The following is a 23,767-nucleotide window of genomic DNA, read 5'->3' as shown; positions in this document are numbered from 1 at the left end:
TAGAGTAGAAGAAGAACCATATATATATATACTGTATATTTATTTACATAAAGGGATGCGGCTGAAGAGATATTACCAGTACATGTACAGCAATGTTATGTGGGATACTTCATCGATGTCTCAATGATGTTTGCTTGCTTTCTATATGAGGAGGACATCATATTCTATAGCAGAGGTGCACAATTCTGGTCCTGAAGGTTTGTTCTCCCTATGCCCTAGATTAGTACATTGAACCAATTATACCTCCTTCCAGATCTTAATCAATTAGATGACTTCAGATATTGAGGACCAGATTTGTGCACCACTGTTCTATAATTTGAATACTACGGTTAGACAGGGATTTAATTGTACCTGAAGTCAAATCCATTTACTAAACCAGTGTAGTGTAGGTTTCTGCAACACTATATCCGCAAAATGAATCCTAATGTTTATCTAAACCAGAGGTTTTCAACCAGGGGTACTCTGAGGGTCATGGGGGTACACAGGACGACTGAGAAATGCAAAATTAAAAATGAAGGTAAAAGAAAATAATGATCTTGAATTGATTTTTAAAGGTATTATATATTATCTCTAAACCATTGTACATAAATATGTAATTTTTTGTTTAGCAGCTGAAAGTTTACAGTTTAAAAAATGATCAACCGCCTGTATGTGTGCATGATTTCGAGTGAGCAGGTTTCCACTCTGATATAGGCACGGCTGCATTTTAGAAAAGCAATAGCGGCTGGCTGAATTGTTTTCGATGTTTGATAGAGTACATCCAGATTATCCTGGAGTGGATGAATTTCTCACTTGCAAAAAAACAAAATTCAAGAATACAAATGGTAATGTGATACACTTTACAGTGGAGACTATTTTGGATTATTTATAATAACTTTGGCGAATAGAAAGCCAATACATATGTTTCCAAAGAGATTCACAAATAGCTATTCATTCTGTGCATCCAAAGACTTGTAATTAAAAGTTTAACGAATCAAGCCTACTGTTTGGTATTCTGTCCCAGCAGTTTGACAGTCCCAAATTGTTGTGACATAAATAATAAAAAATAAATAAATATATTTAGCCTTTTTTGCTACTGTGGTAACATTCAGTTGTGCAAATATCTTAAAGGGGTACTTGAGGTGAAACCTCCAGACAGCAGGGGAACAGTTTAAAAAAAGGTTGAAAACCACTGATCTAAATCAAAAAGCTTTTTGATAAAATTTATTAACAAAGGACATACCATCTAAAAATAAGTGTTGCTTTAGTTTAAAGGCCAGTTTATTCACTTTTGTGAAGTTAGCTTACTAACCTGTTTTACTAACAAAATACCCTAATCCCACAAGTGATTCTCATCTGTTTTAGTTGATTTTATCAGTGAAATGTGTTTCGTTTTTATAAAATAACTAACCATTAACCATAAAATAACATTTATTAACATCAGTTAGTTAGCTTGCAGTGTTCATAAATGAAAACGTGACCATTACCAGAGATTGTGACCTAAAACTATATTTTGGAGTTATCTTTCATGGTGTAATAGCAAATGCTTAAAAATTAATGTCATTGATTGCAAACTCGGTTGCTTTTCTGAAAGCGAATCCGCCCCTAACCAACACGTCATCAGCAAGCGGGTAAAGGCTCTGTGTGTTATTCTCTCATGTCGCTTCTTCTGTCGTGGCCTCTCAGTCACACGCTGGGAATCCGAAACTGGATTCGACTGCTTAGAGTCTGGAGGAGGGGCTGCCCTCAGGCGTGGATTCCCTGAGGTTTCCCCTTAAAAAATTATAAATATGTGAGTAGGGTTTTTTTCCTTACCTGAGCGCTGAGCGGTTCATATTTAGTTATGCATGTGCGTGGTCAGGCTGGAGAGGCTGGACTCTTTCCCCCAGTGCAGTCAATTTCATTACATTTTTCATATTGTGTGGTGTGTTAATCATTATTATTTTTCCATTCATAGTTTGGCGGCCTCGACTTTTGTGGGGAGGTGGCTCATAGCCACTTCTTAGCTGCAGCACTGGGATGCATGTAACTGTTCATGTTTTTTCAGCCGGCCTCACGCAGGTAGTCTTTGCGCACCCATGGACGAGGCTTCCGGCCAAATTTATTATTCACCCTGACTACCCATCAGAGTAATCGGGTCCAGAGCGTCCATCACAGTTCACTAAACCATCTGCAATTGCAATCAATACATCTCATCCGTGCGGATTCTCCGTGCTGAATTGTATATTCATGTGGGGAATGGACTGTTCATGTACCGCTCACAATACAAATGGAATACAGTTGCTATACTGATTAAGTATTTTTTTCAGAAGGACAATGCAGTAAAGTTGTCAGTCCTCAATACTTTCATTTTATTCTGCCTCTCTCATGTTGCTGTTGCTCTTATCTAAAATGTAGCTGTACAGTAATTCTGTTTTAACATACATTAGCATGCTATTATAGCATTACTTTTTTGGTACCCCTAGGTGCTGTAGCTGGAAATATTCACAGATAGATGTGATATACCTCTAGGCTGGAATTAAAATGGAAAGCAAATTCTGTACTCCCCGTCAGTATTAGAAAACATATTCTTTGTTTTTATTTAGGTCTGCTTCAAAACCTTTTTTATTCCTAATGTGATGCAGCAGTCAGTAATAAACATATAAATCACCCAACAGCAGACTATTTGATTGTATTTGTTTATTTGTTTAATCAAATTGCATGAACTCCACAAACAAAGCTCTATAATCAAAATTCAGGAACAATATTTAAAATATCAGATCTACTTTTGGTCTGAAAACAGTTGCTTGCTTTTAATACCATTATATGGTATTGTTCATCTTATGTTTCTTCGATCCCATATCTAATTGTTTGTCCAATTTATTTATATCTACAGTATAACTTCAACAAGTATGCTTTCTGTCTTTTTGAAATGGAATATGTCTAAGTGGAGAATAGTTAAGAGTAGACAAAGCAGACCATCGTAAATCGAAGCTACTTTTTATTTTACCAGTAATTGCAAGTACAGTTGTAATTTACCTGTAAAATACAGTGAATTAGCAGTATAGCTATGGCCAAAAGTTTTGCATCTCCCTATATAATTAAATGTTACGTTAACATACTGCATTACATACCGTTTTGTAGTTTTCCATTCCAACATGAAATACTGTACTATTATTATGGCTTCTGGTAGACTTTTGCGATATCATTCTGTAGTTTCTTTGATTACACGATGTTAAATCAAACATCTAAATTACGTTAATCTATATTTTATTTTTTATGTCTCAATCCACAAAAGAAAAAATGTAGGTGATGCAAAACATTTGGCCATAGCTGTATCTGGAACTCCGAGCAGACCGGGCTGTTCGACCGAACAAGCAGAACATGTTCCACGGCAGGAAGGTGGAACGGCTTCGCCAAATCAGATTGTCCAGTTCTGTTCAGGCCTTAGTATCGCATCTCCCAGCAGAACAATCACATGACCTTAACACTGACCTATTGCTAGAGCGCTTGCTCCGCATCCCGCCTCCAGATAGACAATCTGTCAGCTGTGATTTTTGAATTTGTGTTTTGATTGACAGTCTGCCAATACCTTGCTATGTTTGTTTGTTTTTTTTTCTAATGAGTGCAGTTGACGGCATCTATATATTTTTTTTTATGTCTAGTCAAAAAAAAAATTGACTCAGGGCGGGGCCCCCCCAAAGGCTGGGCCTGGATTCAGGTGCACCCCTGGCACCTTCCCTGACACTGGGCCCTGATCTATCGTCATACAATAATTCACAGTTTTTGAAGACTTTATAAACTCACAGCATAGTTCACACAGTCTGTAATTCACATGTAATTACCAAACTGTCAATTAAAATGATTACATTCTTAATTAAACAATTAGCCAGCAATAAATCCTCTCAAGCCACTGTCCCTTTTTTCTGGTAGGCACAGGTAAACTGCTAAACTGAATTAATACGAGGCAGGGGACTGACACAATCTCACAGCGTGTTGGAACATTAGTGGTCTCTACACTAACTAAAAGCATGTTACAGTGTCTCTTGGAAGAAGACGGTAAAACATAATAAATTGTTTCTGCACTGGCTTTAAAAAAATGATCACATTTCCCAAAAATGGGGACAGGACATCCACAGAGTTAGTGGAATAATACTGGAGTATTCCAGGAGGTTTCCAGGGAAACTGAACAGTGTAAGTTTTCAATAACACTCTAACACACACAAAGGTTTCACAGAGTACCTTTTTTTGTTACCAACAGCCTCTTGCCTTCACACAGACATTTCTGCCCTTAATATACCTGCCTCCTAATCACAGGCAGGTGACATTCATTAAATATTAGAGCCATTCTATATGTATATAAATATACACACACACTACAGATATACACTACAGATAGATATATAATAATTAGGCAGAGAGCCCTTCACACTGGAAATGTGTGTTTGTGGCAAGGGGAAGGTTAAAATCTCCCTGCCAAACTAAAATGTTTTTATTTTATTTTATTGTTTAATTATCACCTGCACCTGACTACCATTGTAAGTTACAGCCAGGTGCAGGGTATTTAAAGGAAGCAGCCAGTTTGCTCAGGGCTGCTATGTGAATAAGCCCTACTATGCGTTTGTGGTCGTGGTCGTGCGTGCGTGCGTGCGTGCGTGCGTGCGTGCGTGCGTGCGTGCGTGCGTGCGTGTGTGCGTACAGCCGTAGTTAAACGAAAGGTAGAGTAAAACCTTTTGATAATTGTGAAAAACTGTGTTTTTGTTTGTTTTTGTTTAACAGGTAAACAGCTTAGCTGTCCTGTTTTATAGTTTAGGTTGCAGTCTGTTTTAGTTATTGCTCGAGTAGAGCTAGGTGTTTGTTTTTGTTTTGTGTATTTTGTTTTTATAAATAAAAGTGCGCAACTGCGCTGAACTGCAAATTCCTGTGTCGGGTCAGTGGTTTTTAAAGGGGCAACAAACCTGAGAGTTGCAGCTCGGTTTCAATATAAATATATATATATATATATATATATATATATGGAAGATTAGGCCATACTCTCCTCCAGTGTGGGATAAAGAAACTATTTTGGTTTGTGTACTTTTTAATGCAATCAATTTCTTGAAAGTATATTTGAGAATCTGCTTGCAATAATAATTTTTTTTTAACGCTAATCAGTTATAAAAGTTAATACATACATGATGTTGATTAATGGAAAGCCAATTCTAGTTAAGTACATTTTAAAATTTGATGTTTGATTGATGTCACGCTAATTTAGTTGAGCTATTCAAGTTTAATAAAATTTAATGGAACAAAAATCTTTGTGGAACATGAAAGAAACTCATGTTCCCTAGTGTATTTCGGGGGGGGGGGGGGGGTGGCTGGAGCTAGGACTCCTTTCCTATTTTATCCCGCTAAAGCATCTGTCAGTCAACATTTAATTACCTGTCAGTCACCCTATTTAAACCATAGCCAGCTTCCTAATTCTCATCTTGCTTTTCAGTTTGCGGTTACCACGGAGACTTGCAGAACCAACCTTAGAGCAAACTTTTATTTTCAATCAGGATAAAATGACTACACACCCAAGCCAGCTTTCTTTTTCATCTGACTCAGATGAAGAATTGTTCTCTCCTTCCTCCAACAAATAATCCACTGAAAAAAACTTTCAAACAAATCCACCCGTCCTGCTTCTCCTACATCTGACAATGCTGCTCTTTCAACCTCTGCTTATCCAGCTGTGCCCACTGCCATTCCTCTTCATCGCTCTAAACGCATCAAGACCTCAGGATGATTCTTCAGCGTAACTTTTTTTTACAAAGATTGGCCCATCAACAAACTCTTGAAAGCTCTGTTTAAAAAAGGATTGCCCATTGAATAGGAAGCGATCGGGCTGCTTTATTTATTTCATACTGCAATTTCATATTGGCTGAGCCTATTTTCCCCCTCAAAAGGCACAGCAGAGATCCAAACTTGTCAGTTCACACTCCGTCCCCACAGTACAGTCTCCACTCACTTCTGATTCAGCTACCACAACACCTCAGCTCTCAGTTTCATCTGATCCTTCCTCTGATTTAAGTTTTCAGATTTTTAACGATATCAAGCAACTCATTCATCCTCTTTCCACCTCCATTTCTGCAGTATCTGATAGCCTTGATGCGCTTGATAACAGAATCACTCACTTAGAACCAGCAGCCATTTCATCACTTCTCCCACTGCTTCAGCCACGCCCACACCTGCCCTCAAGCTGCCAATCGTCACTTTAGCAACTGCCTCTACTTCAAGATCCTCTTCTGCTTTAGTTGGTCAAGCAGCAGTGTAGAGTAGTGGTTAGGGCTCTGGACTCCTGACCGGAGGGTTGTGGGTTCAATCCCCAGTGGGGGACACTGCTGCTGTACCCTTGAGCAAGGTACTTTACCTAGATTGCTCAAGTAAAAACCCAACTGTATAAATGGGTATTTGTATGTAAAAATAATGTGATTTCTGTATAATGTGAAATAATGTATAAAGTGATATCTTGTAACAATTGTAAGTCGCCCTGGATAAGGGCGTCTGCTAAGAAATAAATAATAATAATAATAATAATAATAATAATAATAACTCTCTCTCCTCAAATGAGACGCAATATTATTGAAGGCAAAGACGTTAATTTGGTCTCTATTCTTATTGCAACCTTATAATTTCTGGATCACAGTGTAGTTGACTGTGGAGATCTGTCTGTTACTTAAAAATCCAGGATCCTAGGCGGTCTAAATAACTCTTTTTGCTTGCATTTTCTGTTTTTCACAATGTCCTTTGTGAAGTTTATGCTCACCAACAAGAAGAACTGGACTCATATTTACTTAACATTGTTACTCTCTCATTCAGATATGGCAGTACCATTTTTTATGAGTCTCATAAAGCCTTTTCAGTCAAAGTTAGCATTGAACAATAAACTGATTGACTGATCTCAACCGATCTTGAGCTCTTTAATAGATTCTTCAGTGGTCTCCATGGTAACGCTTGCGGGGCTTGTGCTTCCACCACCCATCCTACCTCTCTGTGTCCAAACGCAGCCTCCTCTGCAGTCTCCTCATCACCCTCAAACTATTCTTCCCACACTCTCAAACACTTATTTTTTTTTGGAATCATGCATCTGCAGTTCCTTCTATCCATTTCTCAGCTCTGCCTGCTTTTTCAACAAGCAATGGGAGACCCATCAAATACTCAGGTGGCAGACAGCTGTGCAATAATTTCAATTCCTCATTCTGCATTTCCAAAAAAATGCAGTTTTTTACATAATGTGCAGTTTCTGTGGCGATGCTCATTCATGTTCCATCTGCCCTCTTCCATCTAAATGCCATTCATCATTACTAATCGCCTCTACCCCCATCAACATCCCAGCTCTATCAGATGCTCTTCACCCGATATCACCCGATTGTTTTTTTGTAATTATCTAATTTCTGGCCTTATTAATGGTTTTTCTACTGGTTTAAAATACATCCATTCTTCCTCTAGTACTTGTAAAAACCTGCTATAAAAGAACCAGAAGTCATCGATTTTCTCATAATTCCAAGATCTCAAAGGGATTCATGGAGGGCCCGTTTTCAGCCCCTCCCTTCCCTCAATTCTTCATTAATCCTACTGGATTAGCTACAAGGAAAATGTCAGGCAAGAAGCGCCTTATCATCAACCTCTTTGCCCCACGTGGCTCTTCTATCAGCAGCATTAATTCTCTCATTCCCTCGGATCAGTTTTCTCTTTATTACATCACCATATATGATGTTATCCATTCCATCAAAATATCAGGACGGGATTCCTGGTTATCTAAAGCAGATATTTCTGACACCTTCAGAGTCATTATTATTATTATTATTTATTCATTACCAGACACCCTTATCCGGGGCGACTTACAATTGTTACAAGATATCACATTATACATTATTTCACATTATACAGATATAACATTATTTTTTTACATACAATTACCCATTTATACAGTTGGGTTTTTACTGGAGCAATCTAGGTAAAGTACCTTGCTCAAGGGTACAGCAGCAGCGTCCCCTACCTGGGATTGAACCCACGACCCTCCGGTTAAGAGTCCAGAGCCCTAAACACTACTCCACACTGCTGCCTTGTGTGGAGTAGTGGTTAGGGCATATACTCCCTTCTCTCCATTATTTTTTTGGTATCTGTTGGAAGGGGCAATTTTACTTTGCTACTAAACTAACTTTCGGATGCCGCAGCAGCCCTAAGATCTTTGATTCACTCTCTGAAGCCCTCTGCTGGATTCTACTCAATGTTTATTGCATCCCCTTTCTGCTACACTTATTGACTTTCTCCTTATATCTCCTCCATCAGCCCCTCCAGCTGAAGCGTTTTTAGAGCTCAGCTCTCTCTTCTCAGCAGTCGGTGTCCCCCTCTCAAAGGAGAAAAACATCGGTCTAGTTCACACTTTTGAGTTCCTAGGAATAACTTTGGATACTATTCAATTTGAAGCCTGACTACCTCCTGATAAACTGGAATGCATTCGCTCTTTCATTCAATCTTTTGAGACCAACCACTCTACTTTCTAAACCGAACCTTCATTCACTCCTGGGACAATTCAATATTGCAATTCGCATCATTCCTCAAGGTAGGACATTTATTTCTCGTCTTCTCGCTCTTTCTAAAACAGCTAAAAATCTCAACTCTCTCATTAATATTACAGCTGAAGCCAGGAAAGACATTAGGATGTGGTCCTCTCTCTTACAGCACTGGAACAGCCTTTCTCTGTTTTATGATGATTTCATTTCTGCCCCCCATGACCTCTCACTCCATACGGATGCTTCTTCTATCAGTTTTGGCTGACTTTTTCTTAATCAATATTTCTCCGATGTCTGGCCTCCAGAAATCAACAATCTTCCTCCTCAGCGTAAATCCACAGCCATACTCAAAGTATTCCCTATCATCATTGCAGCTTTAATTTTGGGGCCCATTTTGGCAGAAAACCCTTTGAGGTCCTATGTCGGACCAGGTCCGACATTACAATTTTTCCTTTCTGGTCTGATGTCGGACCCTGTCCGACATCATCAAAAAGGCATCATACACTAGTAGTTTTTTTTTCCGGAAAAAATCGAAAAGCTTTCAATGGCCCAGAGAGGCCGATAGAAGCTGATCCTGATCAGGAGATGATTTATCAGTATGCACTACTATGAAGAGATATGTGATAAATACAGCGAACAAGGAGTGGGGCAGGGCTGGAGATGCAGTACTGAGTGTCCTTTTGATATGCAGTGCATTTTAAACCTGTTTTACTATGAATAACATTACTTTTAAACAGCAAGTGTAAAATAAACAGCTCATGTGAAAATAAATTAGACCTGACGCACCTGACAGGCGCTGAATACGTGGAACGCAAAGGGTTAATCTTCTGTGATAATCAATCTACTGTTCATATTATATAAATGGTGTTCCTCTTCCCCTCTAATTATGCAACTTCTCCGTCAGCTAGTCTGGATTTCAGTTACCAATAATTTTATTTTGAAAGCCCAACACCTTCCAGGTGTCACTAATAACACTGCTGACGCTATGTCTCCTTTACAGATTGCACAATTCAGACATCTGGCTCCCTCAGATCAACCTTTCCCTCTACCCATTCCTCCATTCAGCCAACTGGTTTTCAACAAAAGTCATACATTTGCAACTTTTGTCTTCAGCTCATTCTAAGCCATCCTTTCTCCCCAATCGCATTGTTCCATTCATCCATATAGGTGCAGCAACATCAGCAGCCATCATTAAAATCATCCAGTCCTTCCTCAGTGGTGGAATCTTACATTCACTCTTCTATCTTCAATATTATTCCACTAAACAAAGTATTGCTAGCATGCCCGGAGTTGTTGGCCATCTCTCTGCCAGGACCACCAGAGGTTTCCTCCCACAAAAGGCGTGGTTTTTCCTCTCCGTCGAGCGGTTAGATTAGATTAAAAAAAAAAAAATTCTCTCTTTGCATTGGTGGCGCAGTTGTGGGGAGCTGGGGTCCTCTTTTGGGGGCAAGTGAAGCTCATTTGCTGACCTTAGAGGCTGACTACGTTGCCTCTCCCTCTGAGAGGAAAGTTCCCCGCTGGCCAAAGGGAATCCCCGGCCAAATAACATAACTATATTTCGTTTTCCATTCTCATGCTGTCCTTGTGCTCCGTCTTTCGGGTAAGACGTAGTTGTAAGTGACTCTGCAGCTGATGCATAGTTCACACACCCTAGTCTCTGTAAGTCACCTTGGATAAATGCGTCTGCTAAATAAGCAAATAATAATAAATAATAATCTATACACCCGTGCCAGTCTCCCCCTTTGGAAAGCAAAGGTTGCTCCCAACTTTTGAGTCATTTCACTCAACTTATTGAAGTTGGCTCTTATAGCTAGGAGGGGAGAACCCTTGGTTTTCCATGCGGCCTCGGAGCGTCAGCTCAGTCTGACCTTTCTCAAATAGACAACTCAGTAAGCCAGGGAGACCTTGGTTTGTCCTCCTGACCTTCCTTAGTTTCCCCTTGGGGTAAGTCCGTCGCTTCCCAGCCCTGGAGGTTGATCGGTTCGGCCTCACCTCCGCGAGGGCGGTTCTCCGAGTAGTCAAGGGGAAACCCCTATTCTATTACTAAGTCACAAGCATTTTGTCTTTATTCTAGTAGTCCCTTTACGCAGGCCTGGCTCCTGCCTCATGAAATACATTTTTTATTTAACTGGTTACTTTAAAAGACTTAATCTCTTACACATTATAAAAAGAAACCAAGGTTCTAATTAATATTTTCTTTCAGCAAAGATACAAATTACAGTTGATTGAATTTCTTATGTGGCAAGATATTAAACTTTGAAGATTCATCACAATGTTAAATATATATATATATATATATATATATATATATATATATATATATATATATATATATATATATATATATATATATATATAATAGCTAAGTGATCACTTTGAAAGTTTCTCATAGAGTGCAAAATCATAATACATGCAAAATGGTATTGTCCATAATGGGCTAAGAAAGAAAACCCTCACAAAATAACAGACATAGGAAAGGGCACTCTTCTGATGCTGCATGTTGTTTAAGTTCACCTTGTTTCAAGTGTTATTGGGAGCTCTTTGGGTTCTGTCACCAAAATGTGAGTGACAAGATGATCATATACCATTAACAATTGAACAGTCTTTAAGAATCGTACTCTGTGAAAAATTATTTGTGCCCATCCAACTTGGCAACACATTTCGCAAACTACTGGAATAAATGGCAGTCATGCAACAGGTTTGTAAAAGTAGTCTTCCACTCTTGAGTTCTTTAACAGCTTTTTAGTTAGAAAACTGAGAAACTGTTGCATCAGTTGCTGAACTCTGGTCCTTATGGTGTTTATAATTAAATAGATATAAAAATAGTAGGTTACAGACTGGCTAAATCTTCAATCTAAGACAAGCACAGATGACACAAAATGTAAATACTGATGAACAGATTGCCCCCACAGGAACCCCTTGCTAAAATAGTTTCACTATTAAAAAGATATTAAAAGCATGTGAAAATAGTGACCTTGGTAGTTTCCATGGATGTCTTCTTAAACTGTATTAAGTTTGTATTTTCTGATATATATTCCCTTCTTGTTACAACTAGGATGTCTTAAACAACCTCGGCTCCTGTGAGCTGGATGAAGATGACCTCATGTTGGACCTGGATATCCCAGAAGATCAGCGACATCATTTTGGTAAGTCTCAAAGCCCAATGGAGTGAGGACTTTATAGCAAAACAGTTTTATTGCATCTGCCTTCATTTTAGATAATTCCCAAATGAAGGTCATGGTCAGATGAAGGCTGAAAGCATTTCGGCAGTACTGTCCAAATTGCATAGTGATGGTTCTGTTCTTGGGGTCATTTTGTTTTTTCACTAGGAATGCAGGGATTCTCTCTCTCTCTCTCTCTCTCTCTCTCTCTCTCTCTCTCATATAGATAAGTAGGTAAATAGATATAAACTTTATTTGGATCTGTTACCAGATTGAATATGGCATCATCCTGAATTAAAAGGCAAGTTAGTTTGATCATGTGATGTGACAAGTGATCTCTGAAGTTTAGTTAATCATCATTGTGGATCAAGTCCACCCAACAATGCTGCACTTGCACCCTGATGGTGATGTCTACTTTTAAGATGACAATGCACTCCTCCACCTTCATTCAGCCATCTTCAGTGTCCACCACAACCCAATTGATTTGTTTGGGATGAACTTGAACAAAATCCTCTGCCTACTCTAACTCTGCACCAGCTGCGTGAAATATGCGATCAGGGCAAACCATGGTCCAACTCAATGCATGATTGCAGTTCATTTAGACATCATTCTGAGAGCTTTAATGTCACCAGGATGTGATGACTGAAATAGGAAAATGATCAAATGTGAATCTAAACTACAAGGGAATACACATTAGTTGAGGTAACCAAACCAATTTGCTATTTTAAATCACTGCAATGATTTGTGAAAGTAACTAGTCTTTCGAATAATTTGGAGTGAAAGATGACAAGTTGTTATGCACACTGCATTTCAAGTACTGTAGTTGGTTGAAAAAAATCATTTTTATCATTAACAAGGAAATTCATTTTGTTAATTAAGTTCAGTGAATGTGCAGGGTGAATCTTAATGAAGTACTACATTTTCTACTTTGTGCTGCTTTTTTCAGGTGTCAGATAGGCTAGATAATTGATATACTCTACCTTTCTATGTGAGTTATGAATACTATTTATTTTCCATCTATAAATCATCCAAGACATAACCTAATGTTTGATGCATACTTACCATTGAAAGTTTTTAAAGGTCGGCTCTAGGATATTTTGACTGCTTGGAAATGTGTATTACACTCTGGACCTGCACCGTATTTACTCAATGCACACCAGTGTTGCTCTCTTTCATTTGCTCTTCAGGAGTATCATTTATTTTAGTCAGTATGCATGTTATGGGTCAGGGTTTGTCATGGGGTTATGTGCTGCAGATCTGCTCATTTATCATGACAGCAGGGCACTCTGTCCTTTTGCTTCAAACTATTTAAATAACTTTTGTCTAACACAATTGCTGTTTGGTTTAATTAGATAATCAAAAGCAATTAATCTACAAGGTCATTTGAATACTTACTGCTCTTTTGTAAATACTGAGCTGTCAGCATCACAAAGCTAAACAACACACCACACAGCAAAAACAATTCTGCAGTAAAGAAAATAAACTGATTGATATTCATTGTGAATACATGTAGGACATGCAGAATTGAGGAACACTGCAGCTTTCATTAAAAAACTTGAAAGGCAATCCTAAATGGGTAAAACTATAATCTATTGATGCTGAGTGATACTCAGACTTATTTATGTCATTGACATTTAAGAGGTTTTACCGCAGAATTTAAGATTGCTTTCACTGACTTATTTGATTCGGCATGTTCTTCTGGAAAACTATTTCCAGGAAACTATTACCACAAATTACCTGGTTGCTAGATCTGGATGAGTTTCTAGTATTAGCGGTTTTCTTACATAGTATAATAAATACTGTAAAACAAACAAAAATACTGTCTCGTTAGTATGCCCCATATAATCAATGAGTGAACACTGACAAGGTAATTCAATATTGAAAAAGAACTTGCATGCAACTTTATCCCCTGTCAGTGGTTTTCAACCTTTTCTTAAAGCTGCACCCCTTCTGTCTGGATGTTTCAGCTCAAGTACCCCTTTACAATTTTCGCTTTACTGAATGACACCTCAGTTGCAATAAAGGCAGAATAATCAGATTAACATTTTTTTTTCCTGTTTATTTAACATTTTTTTTCCTGTTTATTTAAAATATAATTTATGTGACAACAGTTTGGGACTGACAAGCTGCTGGCTTAGGACAGAATACCAAACAGTAGGCCTAATTCTTAAAATGTTTAATTACAGGTCTTTGGATGCACAGAATCAAAAGACAGTATTTGGGAATCTCTTCAAAAACACACATATTTGCTTTCTATTTGACAAAAATTGAAATAATCCAAAATAGCCTGCACTGTAAATGTTTTTCACATTACCATTTACATCTCAGCATTTATATAATTAAGTGCCATTTAAACTGTTTACAATATCAAAACATGAATCTCAAGATAAAACTATAATAACTAACAATGCTAAAAAAAATGTAGTAAAGCAAACATAAAAATGATTTGGCTGTACTCTATCAAACACCGAAAGCAAATTCAACCAGATACTATAATCAGGCTTGCTACTATTCGATTTTTTTTGCAAAATCGACGATTAATAGATGTTTTTTTTTTTTTTTAAAGAATTTACCTGTTTATCTTTATTTTTTTATTCAAGCAGAGAATGGGTGAAATCGACTTTATGCTTTAAAAAAAAAAAAAAACTTTTTATTTTATGCCACTGAGAAACATCTCATTTAACAAAACCCCTTTATCATATTCAACATGCAACAAAACCATGGTTACTAACATTCTAATTTAAATAACATTTGGTCACAGAGGAGCTATACCTTGTAAAGATAAAGATCCTACACAAATTTTAAAATTGTCTCAAATAAACCGTAGAAAACGCAGCATATAAAAGTGTATTACATAAATGTATAGCATCAATTTATGAGTAAAAATCCACAGTTGGACTCAGATTCACTGGAAGGCAAGGCAGACGGGCGCGCTTCAGCTGTCGGTCAGAGTATTGTGCACAATACTAATTAAGTGTTTTCCTCTTTTCCAATCAAACTAGTAACTGTCACCATATACCTTTTAGGGCTGTCAGTTAAGTTTCCAAATAGGAATCGATTAATTGGGCACACAAAATCAAATCATTCGAATAAATATTGATGATTGTACTGCCCACATACATGTTCGCTCCGTTCTTCTCTCCACGACGTGATTATTTTAATATCATTGCTGTTAAGTAAAAGCTTGTGCACAATAATTTAATGCAAGGGGTAATTACACCTTGGTTGTGTCAGGTGAAGAAAAACACAACATTTGTAATAAGCCTAAGGCAAGTTTAACATACTACAGGAGTGTTATTAAAATATTTATTCCAAACAGATTACAGTACTGTGGAATGTAATCTATATAAACTAGACACACGTTTATGAAAACCGTCTTTTTTGATTCAGTGACAGCTGCAGCATCACGCATTGCATCTTGTTAATACTGTACCACCTAACCTTCACTATCTGTGAAAGACTCAATGTGGAAATCCCTGCCTAAAACATCATCACCATAATAATAATAGATTCAAGGCGGCGCACTTTTTTGTTTGTTTACATCGAACACACAGAGGGGGGGTACTTACAAAGCATTTTCAAAACTGATTCGTTGGTAGGATGGGACCAGCAAATCAGATGCTAGTTATCACGAGCAGGAAAAGAAGAGCATGCCCACTGCTTGCCTGGCAGAAATACTGTAAAGGCAGGGCATTCGGTGCATTTTCGTTGATAAACTTAAATAATGTTAACTATGTGCATTACAAAAACAAAATTATTGAACTGATAATCCAGTATTTATATAGATGTATATAATGAGGTATGGAATCGATCGAAAAATCGATTTTCAATTTAATCGTAGCAGCCCTAATACCGATAGCAAAAGCTTACCTACACCTTAGCCTGCTAATTTCAAAGTAGGCGCTTCGAATGACAAGTGCTGTAGCTGGCAAATGAATTGACAGTCATTTAAATGAATGAGAGCATTCTAGCTCTGTTTCAGACAATGAGATCTGTCAGAAAAGGATAAAATGACCGACAGTGAAACTACAGCAACCTACTAAGGGACCACTGAGATGACTGACAGCGACCCCTAGCCATTCAGAGTGGAACGGAGACATGACAGACACCAAATATAAAAACTACGCAAACTAGAGATGATTTCTAAAATATAATTTTTGGTAAGAAAATAAAAAATAACGTTTACATTTATCCAATGTAAATTTATTTCAGTCAAACTCATATTTTTGATGAATATGACGTTTAAAGAGCTTTAACGATTAAAATCGGAAAATGTCGCAAGTCTACCTATAACTTACTAAAATGCAGCTGCGCCTAATAAATAAAACAAAAACAGTCAAAGTATTGTGATTATTGTTTATGTTTGTCAAGAACATTCAGTGCCAGTATGACAGAACAGGCTGTTGATGTAATGGGATGCATCTCATCTGAAGCTTGAGATCATCAGAGAAAGACAGCAAGCAAACTATGTAGTGCATGCTACCAATGTAGAGTATAGTTATTGCTTATAGCAATACTTTCAGTAAAAGGGCAGCTTAAGAAAGCCTGTTACTTAGAATAGTGTGTGGATACTATGGCAGCCTATTTTAGGGAAACTGCAATGTGGGAGGTGTGTGTAGTGAAAGTGTTGAGACTGTGCTCTGTACAGATGGATGCGAGACACAGTGAAAAGAAGGAGTGTGGCGCACCCTGTGTGGCAGGAGAGCGGTAGAAGGCAACGCTGCACTGTCTTGTGTTTTGACAGGGTCAGGGCAGAAGTTCTTATCAGATGCTGCAGATTAACAGCTTGGAGGAGGAAAAAAAGGAAAGACTAGCAGTAATCTGCTAAGGCATACAAAAAAAGAAGATAAGGGTGTCAGAAGTGTTTTAAGCCATTATTGCACAAGCTATATTAAGGGAGCCAAGGCCTTTTTATTTATGTATTCAAAGGCAATGGGGTTTTAAAGCTTATGTTCCAAACTAAAAACAGCAGTGTCAGAAGTGTGGACATAGTCAAATCAAATGTTCGCACTGAGTTGAGATATAAGCAGCTGTCCGTGCATCTCTTTTGAATTTCACAAAATATAGGGCCTCATTTAATTAAGGGCGCTAAACTTTATGGTGCTCGATAAGTGAAATTACTGTGCGCGTTAATGATTTCCGTATTTACTATTACAATTGTGTTCATTATCGTGTGAAATAGTGGGCATATTATGGTGCACACTAATTGTATTGTGCCATACTGTGGTAATCAGAATGAATATGTGATTTGTATGATCATGTATGATAATGTATTTAAATGAGGCACCCCGCTCTGAATAATGAGAGGAGCTTCATTCACACAGTATTTACTAAAGGGTGATAATTGTATTGTGTGCATTAAAGGGAGCGATTATTAGGCTTTAACCACTGATAGCCACACTATTTAAACCAATTTTTCTGGGCAGAAATCTAGTGATATACAGTTTGATTCTTTTTACTGACTCGATTTGTTTGATTCATTCAGTTTAGTGAATCAATTCAACAGATTTGTTTGTTTGATTCACTGAATCACTAACGTGAAATAAATACATCTTGCTGAATTACTTGGATATGAAAATGTGTTTGAAGCAAGGGCCATTTAAGTTAAGATTGTTAACTTGGTGGGCCACGCCATAAAAAAATAAAACACTGCTAAAACACTTTTGATTACATTGCTTGAGCAATGTGAGTATAATAGTTATGACGGCTACAGCATAGTTCAAATAGAGAAGGACGAAAACTGTTTCTTTAGCTGTTTAGGTGTGGTTTTATATGGTTCACAAAATGACCATCGAACAATTAGACATAATGCAATAGAACTAATGGAAAGCAATATAAAACAATATGAAATGTACATCGACTCAGTGACCCATATTGAAAAAATGAAATTAAGTGACGGGAGTATAGATTCTTGGGCTACAGAGGCAGAAGTTATGGCAGCTGTAGACCTCCTAAATAGGCCCATACACGTATACATAGACTTAAAGAATAAGGACTGTTTTAAATACGAAGGCACAATAGAATATATTAAAAATAAGAACGATCCAATTAATCTTTTATACAACAATAACCATTTCTCAGTTATTGTATTTAAAGACAATGAAACCGGAAGAAAATCTGAATACTGTGGCATAATTAAGAAAGATAATCAAAATAAATCAAAAACAGTAAAAATAAACCAGTTTAAAATAAATAATAAAATGCAAAATAGAGAATTAAACATGAACAGGACAGAGAATTCAAAACAGAAAAGATAGGAGACCCAAAAATGGAAATGGTACCAAATACACTAAAGATAAGACAGAAGACATAGTATTTAATTTATTAAGTAAAACTTTAACCACATCCCAAAAAGCAGTATTGAGTAAAGGAGTAAAGTTTATACCGACTGTAACAGGGCGAGGAGCCCTGTACATGACTATTTGTTTATTTTTAGAACGGGGTACCCTTCTGCCCCTGTGCGATTTATTATTTTGTATTTGTTTTGTTGTATTATTATTATTATTGTTATTATTATTATTATTTATTATTTGTAAATGTGACGGCAAAGAGCCGTACATTTTGTATTGTTTTGCAGCGTGGATGGGAAGTCCCATCCACATTAAAAACCTCGTGCAGAAGGTGACCATCTCCCGAGTTAATTCATTGTTTAATTGTTGCTAATTAAGGTGGGTGTTCGGAGGAGTGAACGGGAGCGAGAGAGGAGAGTTTAAAAGAAACGGAGATTGAAATACATATAGGATCAGTGAACGTAATCTGCCTCGCCTGACCTGTATTTTGCTGTTCGTGATTTGGTTTTGTTAAAACTTTTGTTTTGCCAGTGGTTTTTATTCAAACCTTTTATTTTATTTTTGTTTGTTAAAATAAAATGGTGCATGCGCCTTTGCACCGCAGTACTTGTCTTTTTCTTCCTGTATCTGGCCTGACGTTACCACTCTGCCAACCCTGTCACACGGACTAAAAAATACATTGATAAAGATAAACTGCCCACCGAATTAAAGGAGTGTGAGAGACGCATGAGATTAGCAGAATATTTTTGCAATGAAAATATCTCAGATTCCGAGAGTAATTATGAGCATGAGATTAAGGTTAATAATATGGACTCCTCTGGATGGAAGAGATACATGGTTAGATATGTATATTGAAGTAGTTAAACAAGAAATTATAGTAGGACCAAAGAAAAAATGTAAACTTAATTTAACCAATATTGAAGAACAAGCTATGACTGAGTTGTTAAATGATGATGACATAAGTATAAGACCAGCAGATAAAGGTTCAGGAATAGAGATAATGAACACAGATGACTATATGAAATCTGTAGAATGTGAATTAAATAATACGGATACATATGAAGAAGTTAAAATCAATAAGATCAATAAATTAGTAAAAGAGGTTAAGAAAATTGCGGAGAGACTATACAATAAAGGAATTATATCAAAAGAATTAAACAAATACATGCAGCCACATAATGCAAGAACAGGCCTAGCAAGAGGAAATCCTAAAATGCACAAAGAAAATCACCCTAGTCAGCACGATTTCACGATTCCAGTCTCTCCAACATATTTGATTTCATCACGTTTTTCACAGGCTATTCCATAAACAACATTGCTATTTTTACAGTAGGTATTAGTTTTTAGTGGATATGGTGTTCTTATGTTTAATTATATTTTTACTTTTGTCCATGTATTTACACACTTTACATCTACTGGTGCACATATTCGTAGAACCTATTTTGTCAATTATTCTTTTATGTTTACTGTGAACTAAAATATCACCTAAATTAGCTTCTCTTTTGAATGCTACAACTGGGGCCTTAAGAAACACGTTTTTTAATTTTTCTGAATAATGTAGAATCTGCAAGTGTTTCCAAACTATCTTAGAAATATTGTGCAAAAGTTTAGAGTAAGTCATTACTAATGGGACTCTTTTGTCCTTTTTATCTCTATTTTTATAATCTAGTAGATCATCTCTTTTTAATTTATCCACTTTTCTTAACTCCATCTCTATAATTCTTAATTAATCAGTTCATACATCAGGAAATGGTTGGGAGTTCCACGCTGCCTCAGCAGAGTGGGACTTTATGGTAAAGTAATACTGCAGCTACCAGTCTCCGCTCTAACCGAGGAGTTTAAGTGCGCCAAGGTCAGACTGGAAATGACATTAGTAGAGTCATGCGACAAATGCGTAAGGGAGGCAGCACCTGTGTTGAAAACTGGAAGAAAGTGGGCGGCAAAGAAAGCTGTGGAAGATGCAAAGGCTGCCCTTCGAATTAGTGATATCATGGGACAAGTTCAGCATGGAAGAGGGGGTCTTGGTCTCAGTTCAGCTCCTCCTACATGGCACAAGGCAGCCCCAGCTCAAAGGAGGAAGCTGGTAGTCAACGAGGTGCAAAAGCAGGAGGAGAGGATGAGGTGTATAAAGGCCATTTCCCAGGCCAAGCAGGGAGAATGGATGAGATGGGAGAGTGTGGAACAACGCAAGATTGGCTGGCAAGACCTATGGTCAATGGAACAGAGCAGGATCAGTTTCCTCATCAGGTCAACATATGATGTTCTCCCATCACCACAGAACCTAAACCTCTGGGTAGGAGAGGATCCCTCATGTCCTTTGTGTTCATCACCTGCAACATTAAGGCACATTTTGACAGGATGTAAGGTGGCTCTTAGCCAAGGACGGTTTACTTGGCGCCATGACCAGGTGCTGCGATGTTTGGCCTTAGCATTGGAAGACAAGCGTAACATGACCAATAAGTTGCCAACTGTTCCATCAAAACATTACACACAAAAGACAACATTCCTCCGCCCAGGAGAGCAACCACCAAGAAAAGGTGTTAAAACCAATCCTCGCCCATGACAACTGGAAGCTGCTAGAGACTGGAAAATGCTGGCAGATGTTGGTCAATGGCTTATTTTTCCACCTGAGATTGCCACCACTAACCTTCGACCAGATATTGTCTTGTGGTCTGGATCAGCACGCCTTGTTCACCTGGTAGAGTTAACAGTGCCATGGGAGGATGCTGTAGATGAGGTGTATGAGAGGAAGAAACTGCGGTATGCTCAACTAGCCACTGAAGCGGAACAGCGAGGATGGAGAGTCCGGGTTTACCCAGTGGAAGTGGGTTGTTGAGGATTTGTGGCACACTCTACAACCCGGTTTCTCAGAGACGTCGGATTCAGTGGCCAAGAGTTGCGTCGCACAGTGACGAACTTATCTGAAGCAGCAGAGAGGAGCAGCAACTGGCTGTGGTTGAGACGGAAAGATTCTGGCTGGGGATCTCAAGCACAATAGAAAGAAAGAAACGCTGATGTACAGGTAAGTAAGCTGGGCTGAGTTGAATGGGGGACGGAGGGGGGTGATGCTGTGACGCCAGAATCACCGTCGAGCCCTCTTGAGGTGTCGTGGGCTAGTCGACGAAACACTGAGGATGGAAGGTGCCCACTTGAAGACCCCAGAGATGTACCCTCCTTAGCTCAATCCAGACGGTTGTCATGCTGATGTGCTGAGGAGGCCGCACTGTGGTTGATCCCCGGAGCCAGCATCGCAGCCGTTGTGTGTGCTGATGCGCCAGGGAGGCAAAATAAGCTGATCCCTGGAGCCAGCATTACACTTCAGCCATTAATACCAGACAGAAGGATATCTACATCATCATATGGAAGGAAACGTAAATGGATGGAGACACAGATGGATCACATTAGTTTACTGTAAAGCTACGTCTTAGTTGGTGCTTATTTGGCGAAAGCCGAGTTCAAATCAGCATGAAGTTTTAACATCTACTCTCGTGTAATGGAAATCATTTTTGTATCCTCTTTTTTTAAGATTTGTTTTTAATACATTTCTTTGTTTTACATAGTCACTTTCTTTTGAGCACATTCTTCGTATTCTTATTCCTAGACCCTTTGGGATTGCCCTTTTAGTGTGTATTGGATGTGCAGAGGACATGTGTAAATACTGGTGCATGTCAGTAGGTTTAAGAAAAGGTCAGTCTCAATTGAACCTTCTTCAAGTTTTACTATGGTATCTAAAAATTTCTTTTCTTGTCCATCGAAGGTCCACCTTAATATTACGGTGTATTTCATTTGCCATTTTATGAAACTGGAAAAGAGATTCTTCTCCATGTGTCCAAACCCCAATAACATCATCTACAAACCAAATGTATTCTAAAGGTTCTCTTTCTGATTTTCTAAGAAATTGTTCTTCCCATTTCCCCATGTATGTACTGGCAAAATGCATTCCTAATTTAGATCCTATTGCTGTACCATTGTTTTGTTTGTAATTCTTATCAGCAAATGTAAAATAACTGTTTTCTAAAACTATGTTGATCATGTTCAGCACCTCTGCTGTTGGTATTGATTTATCTAGTCTATTATCTAGTGCTTTTTGACAAGCCTCTAAAGTTTCTTTACGAGGGACACTTAGGTACAAGGATTTTACATCCATGCAAAATAAAATTGTATTCTCTGGAAGGTTGTGTTTTAGTGATTCAAGTCTTTTTAAAAATTGTGTTGTATCCTTAACATTGCTTGGTAATTTCTCAACGTGAGACCTAACTTGTTCACTGGGACTCGAATTTCCTTCTGCAAGTACGATCCCCGGGTGATACCAGCGAATGTGATATGTGAGTTTGGTGATACTACTGTCATAGTAAATTTTGCCCACTGCCAAATTTCGCATCCACCATTAACACTAGAAGCCCTGCGGCGGTCATTTGGCAGTTTTTGGTTTTAAAATGTAATTTTCTCCAGTCGTGTAACACATATGGGGCTGTGCGTTCGTGTACCTTTCTGTCCATATGTATTAAATATTCACACAAAGCATGAAACACGGGAGTGCAGAAATAAAGGAGATATATTACATTATACCTAAAAGCCCCGGGAGCAGTCACATTGACGGCCACACAGAAAACAATTCAAATTTAAACATCTCCGCGTATGTGAATATCTCATGCATGTCCGTTCTTAAGTGTTACTAAATATTTGAATCAAATACCCATACGGTGCTTCAGCTGCAGAATCTTAAAAAAATGAATAAATCATAAGCACTTGCTTCTTCAACCGCCAGACCCGCAGTTTATGCAGCATATTGAAATCAATATAATGTAGCCGACAATTTAGTCTGGGCTTTGTAATAAAATCAACAGCATTGTGAAATAACGAATTATAATCCTGTTATAGTGCTTGAAACACTGATGAAAGTCATTCTACACATCATATATTATTTACACTACATTTCTCAGGCAGAAAGACTGTGCCACCCTGAGTGTGACTGTGCAAAACATTTTTTTTAAAATGTACGTATTATAAGCTCTACACAGATCAGTGACCATCGGGACTGATGCTAAACGAAAGCCAGAGACTGTCGCATTTTACAACACAACAAAGTACGGTGTGGATATACTGTATCAAATGGCACAGCTGTATTCTGTCAAAGGTGGTACTCGCAGGTGGCCTGTGGCTGTTTTTTTTATAATGTTTTGGACCTGGCAGCCATCAACGCTTTGGTTTTGTACAAGGAATGCACCGGCAACACAATCACTCGGAGGGACATCATTTTGCAGCTAGCCCTACAGCAGTAACATTTTGATAAGAGACATGAAAGCCGACTGGCAAATGCCCCTCAACTTTCAGCCAGTGCTGCACCCACTGGCACATGGAATAAAAGACAATGCCAGGTTGCTAAATGCAATAAAAACAGAACTTTTGATGTCTGCACCTGTTGTGAAAAGGCAAGTCTGTGGCAAATGCACTGGTACAGTTGAAAAGCGTGTTTTCTGCATAGATTGTACTTAAAAAGCTGTAATAGAACTCTGAACAGACAGACAGCCTTTGAACTCTGTTTCACTCAAAGCGCTTTCACGTTGCATAAGTTATGCTATATTTTTGTTTTATGCTATTTTTATAACTAGTTATTTATGTTTTATAATTTTATATGTGCATATAGCTTTCTACACCTGTTTACACAAGTTTATTGCGTAAAGTTAATTTTATTACAGTTTTTCATGTTTATGTATGTGCTCTTTTTGAAAAAAATAAGAACATTTTTAATGTAAATACGGTGTTTCTGCTCTGAAAATGTTATGTATGATGTTCATAAATAAAAATATTAAGTTGTATC

General features: G+C 37.9%; 1 protein-coding gene across 2 annotated transcripts in view; it reads left to right on the top strand.

Moving 5' to 3' along the window:
- Positions 1-23,767, top strand: part of LOC117420735 (serine-rich coiled-coil domain-containing protein 1-like) — a 651,306-nt gene that overhangs the window by 96,854 nt on the left and 530,685 nt on the right. For both annotated transcript variants that reach the window (XM_059026175.1, XM_034034306.3), the window contains exon 4: positions 11,551-11,641. In XM_059026175.1, the coding sequence (XP_058882158.1) occupies positions 11,551-11,641 (91 nt within the window). The remainder of the gene's footprint in view (positions 1-11,550; positions 11,642-23,767) is intronic.

Source organism: Acipenser ruthenus, chromosome 1 (genome assembly GCF_902713425.1).
Source record: "Acipenser ruthenus chromosome 1, fAciRut3.2 maternal haplotype, whole genome shotgun sequence".
NCBI classification, from domain to species: domain Eukaryota; kingdom Metazoa; phylum Chordata; class Actinopteri; order Acipenseriformes; family Acipenseridae; genus Acipenser; species Acipenser ruthenus.
This window is presented reverse-complemented; position numbering and strand designations above follow the sequence as displayed.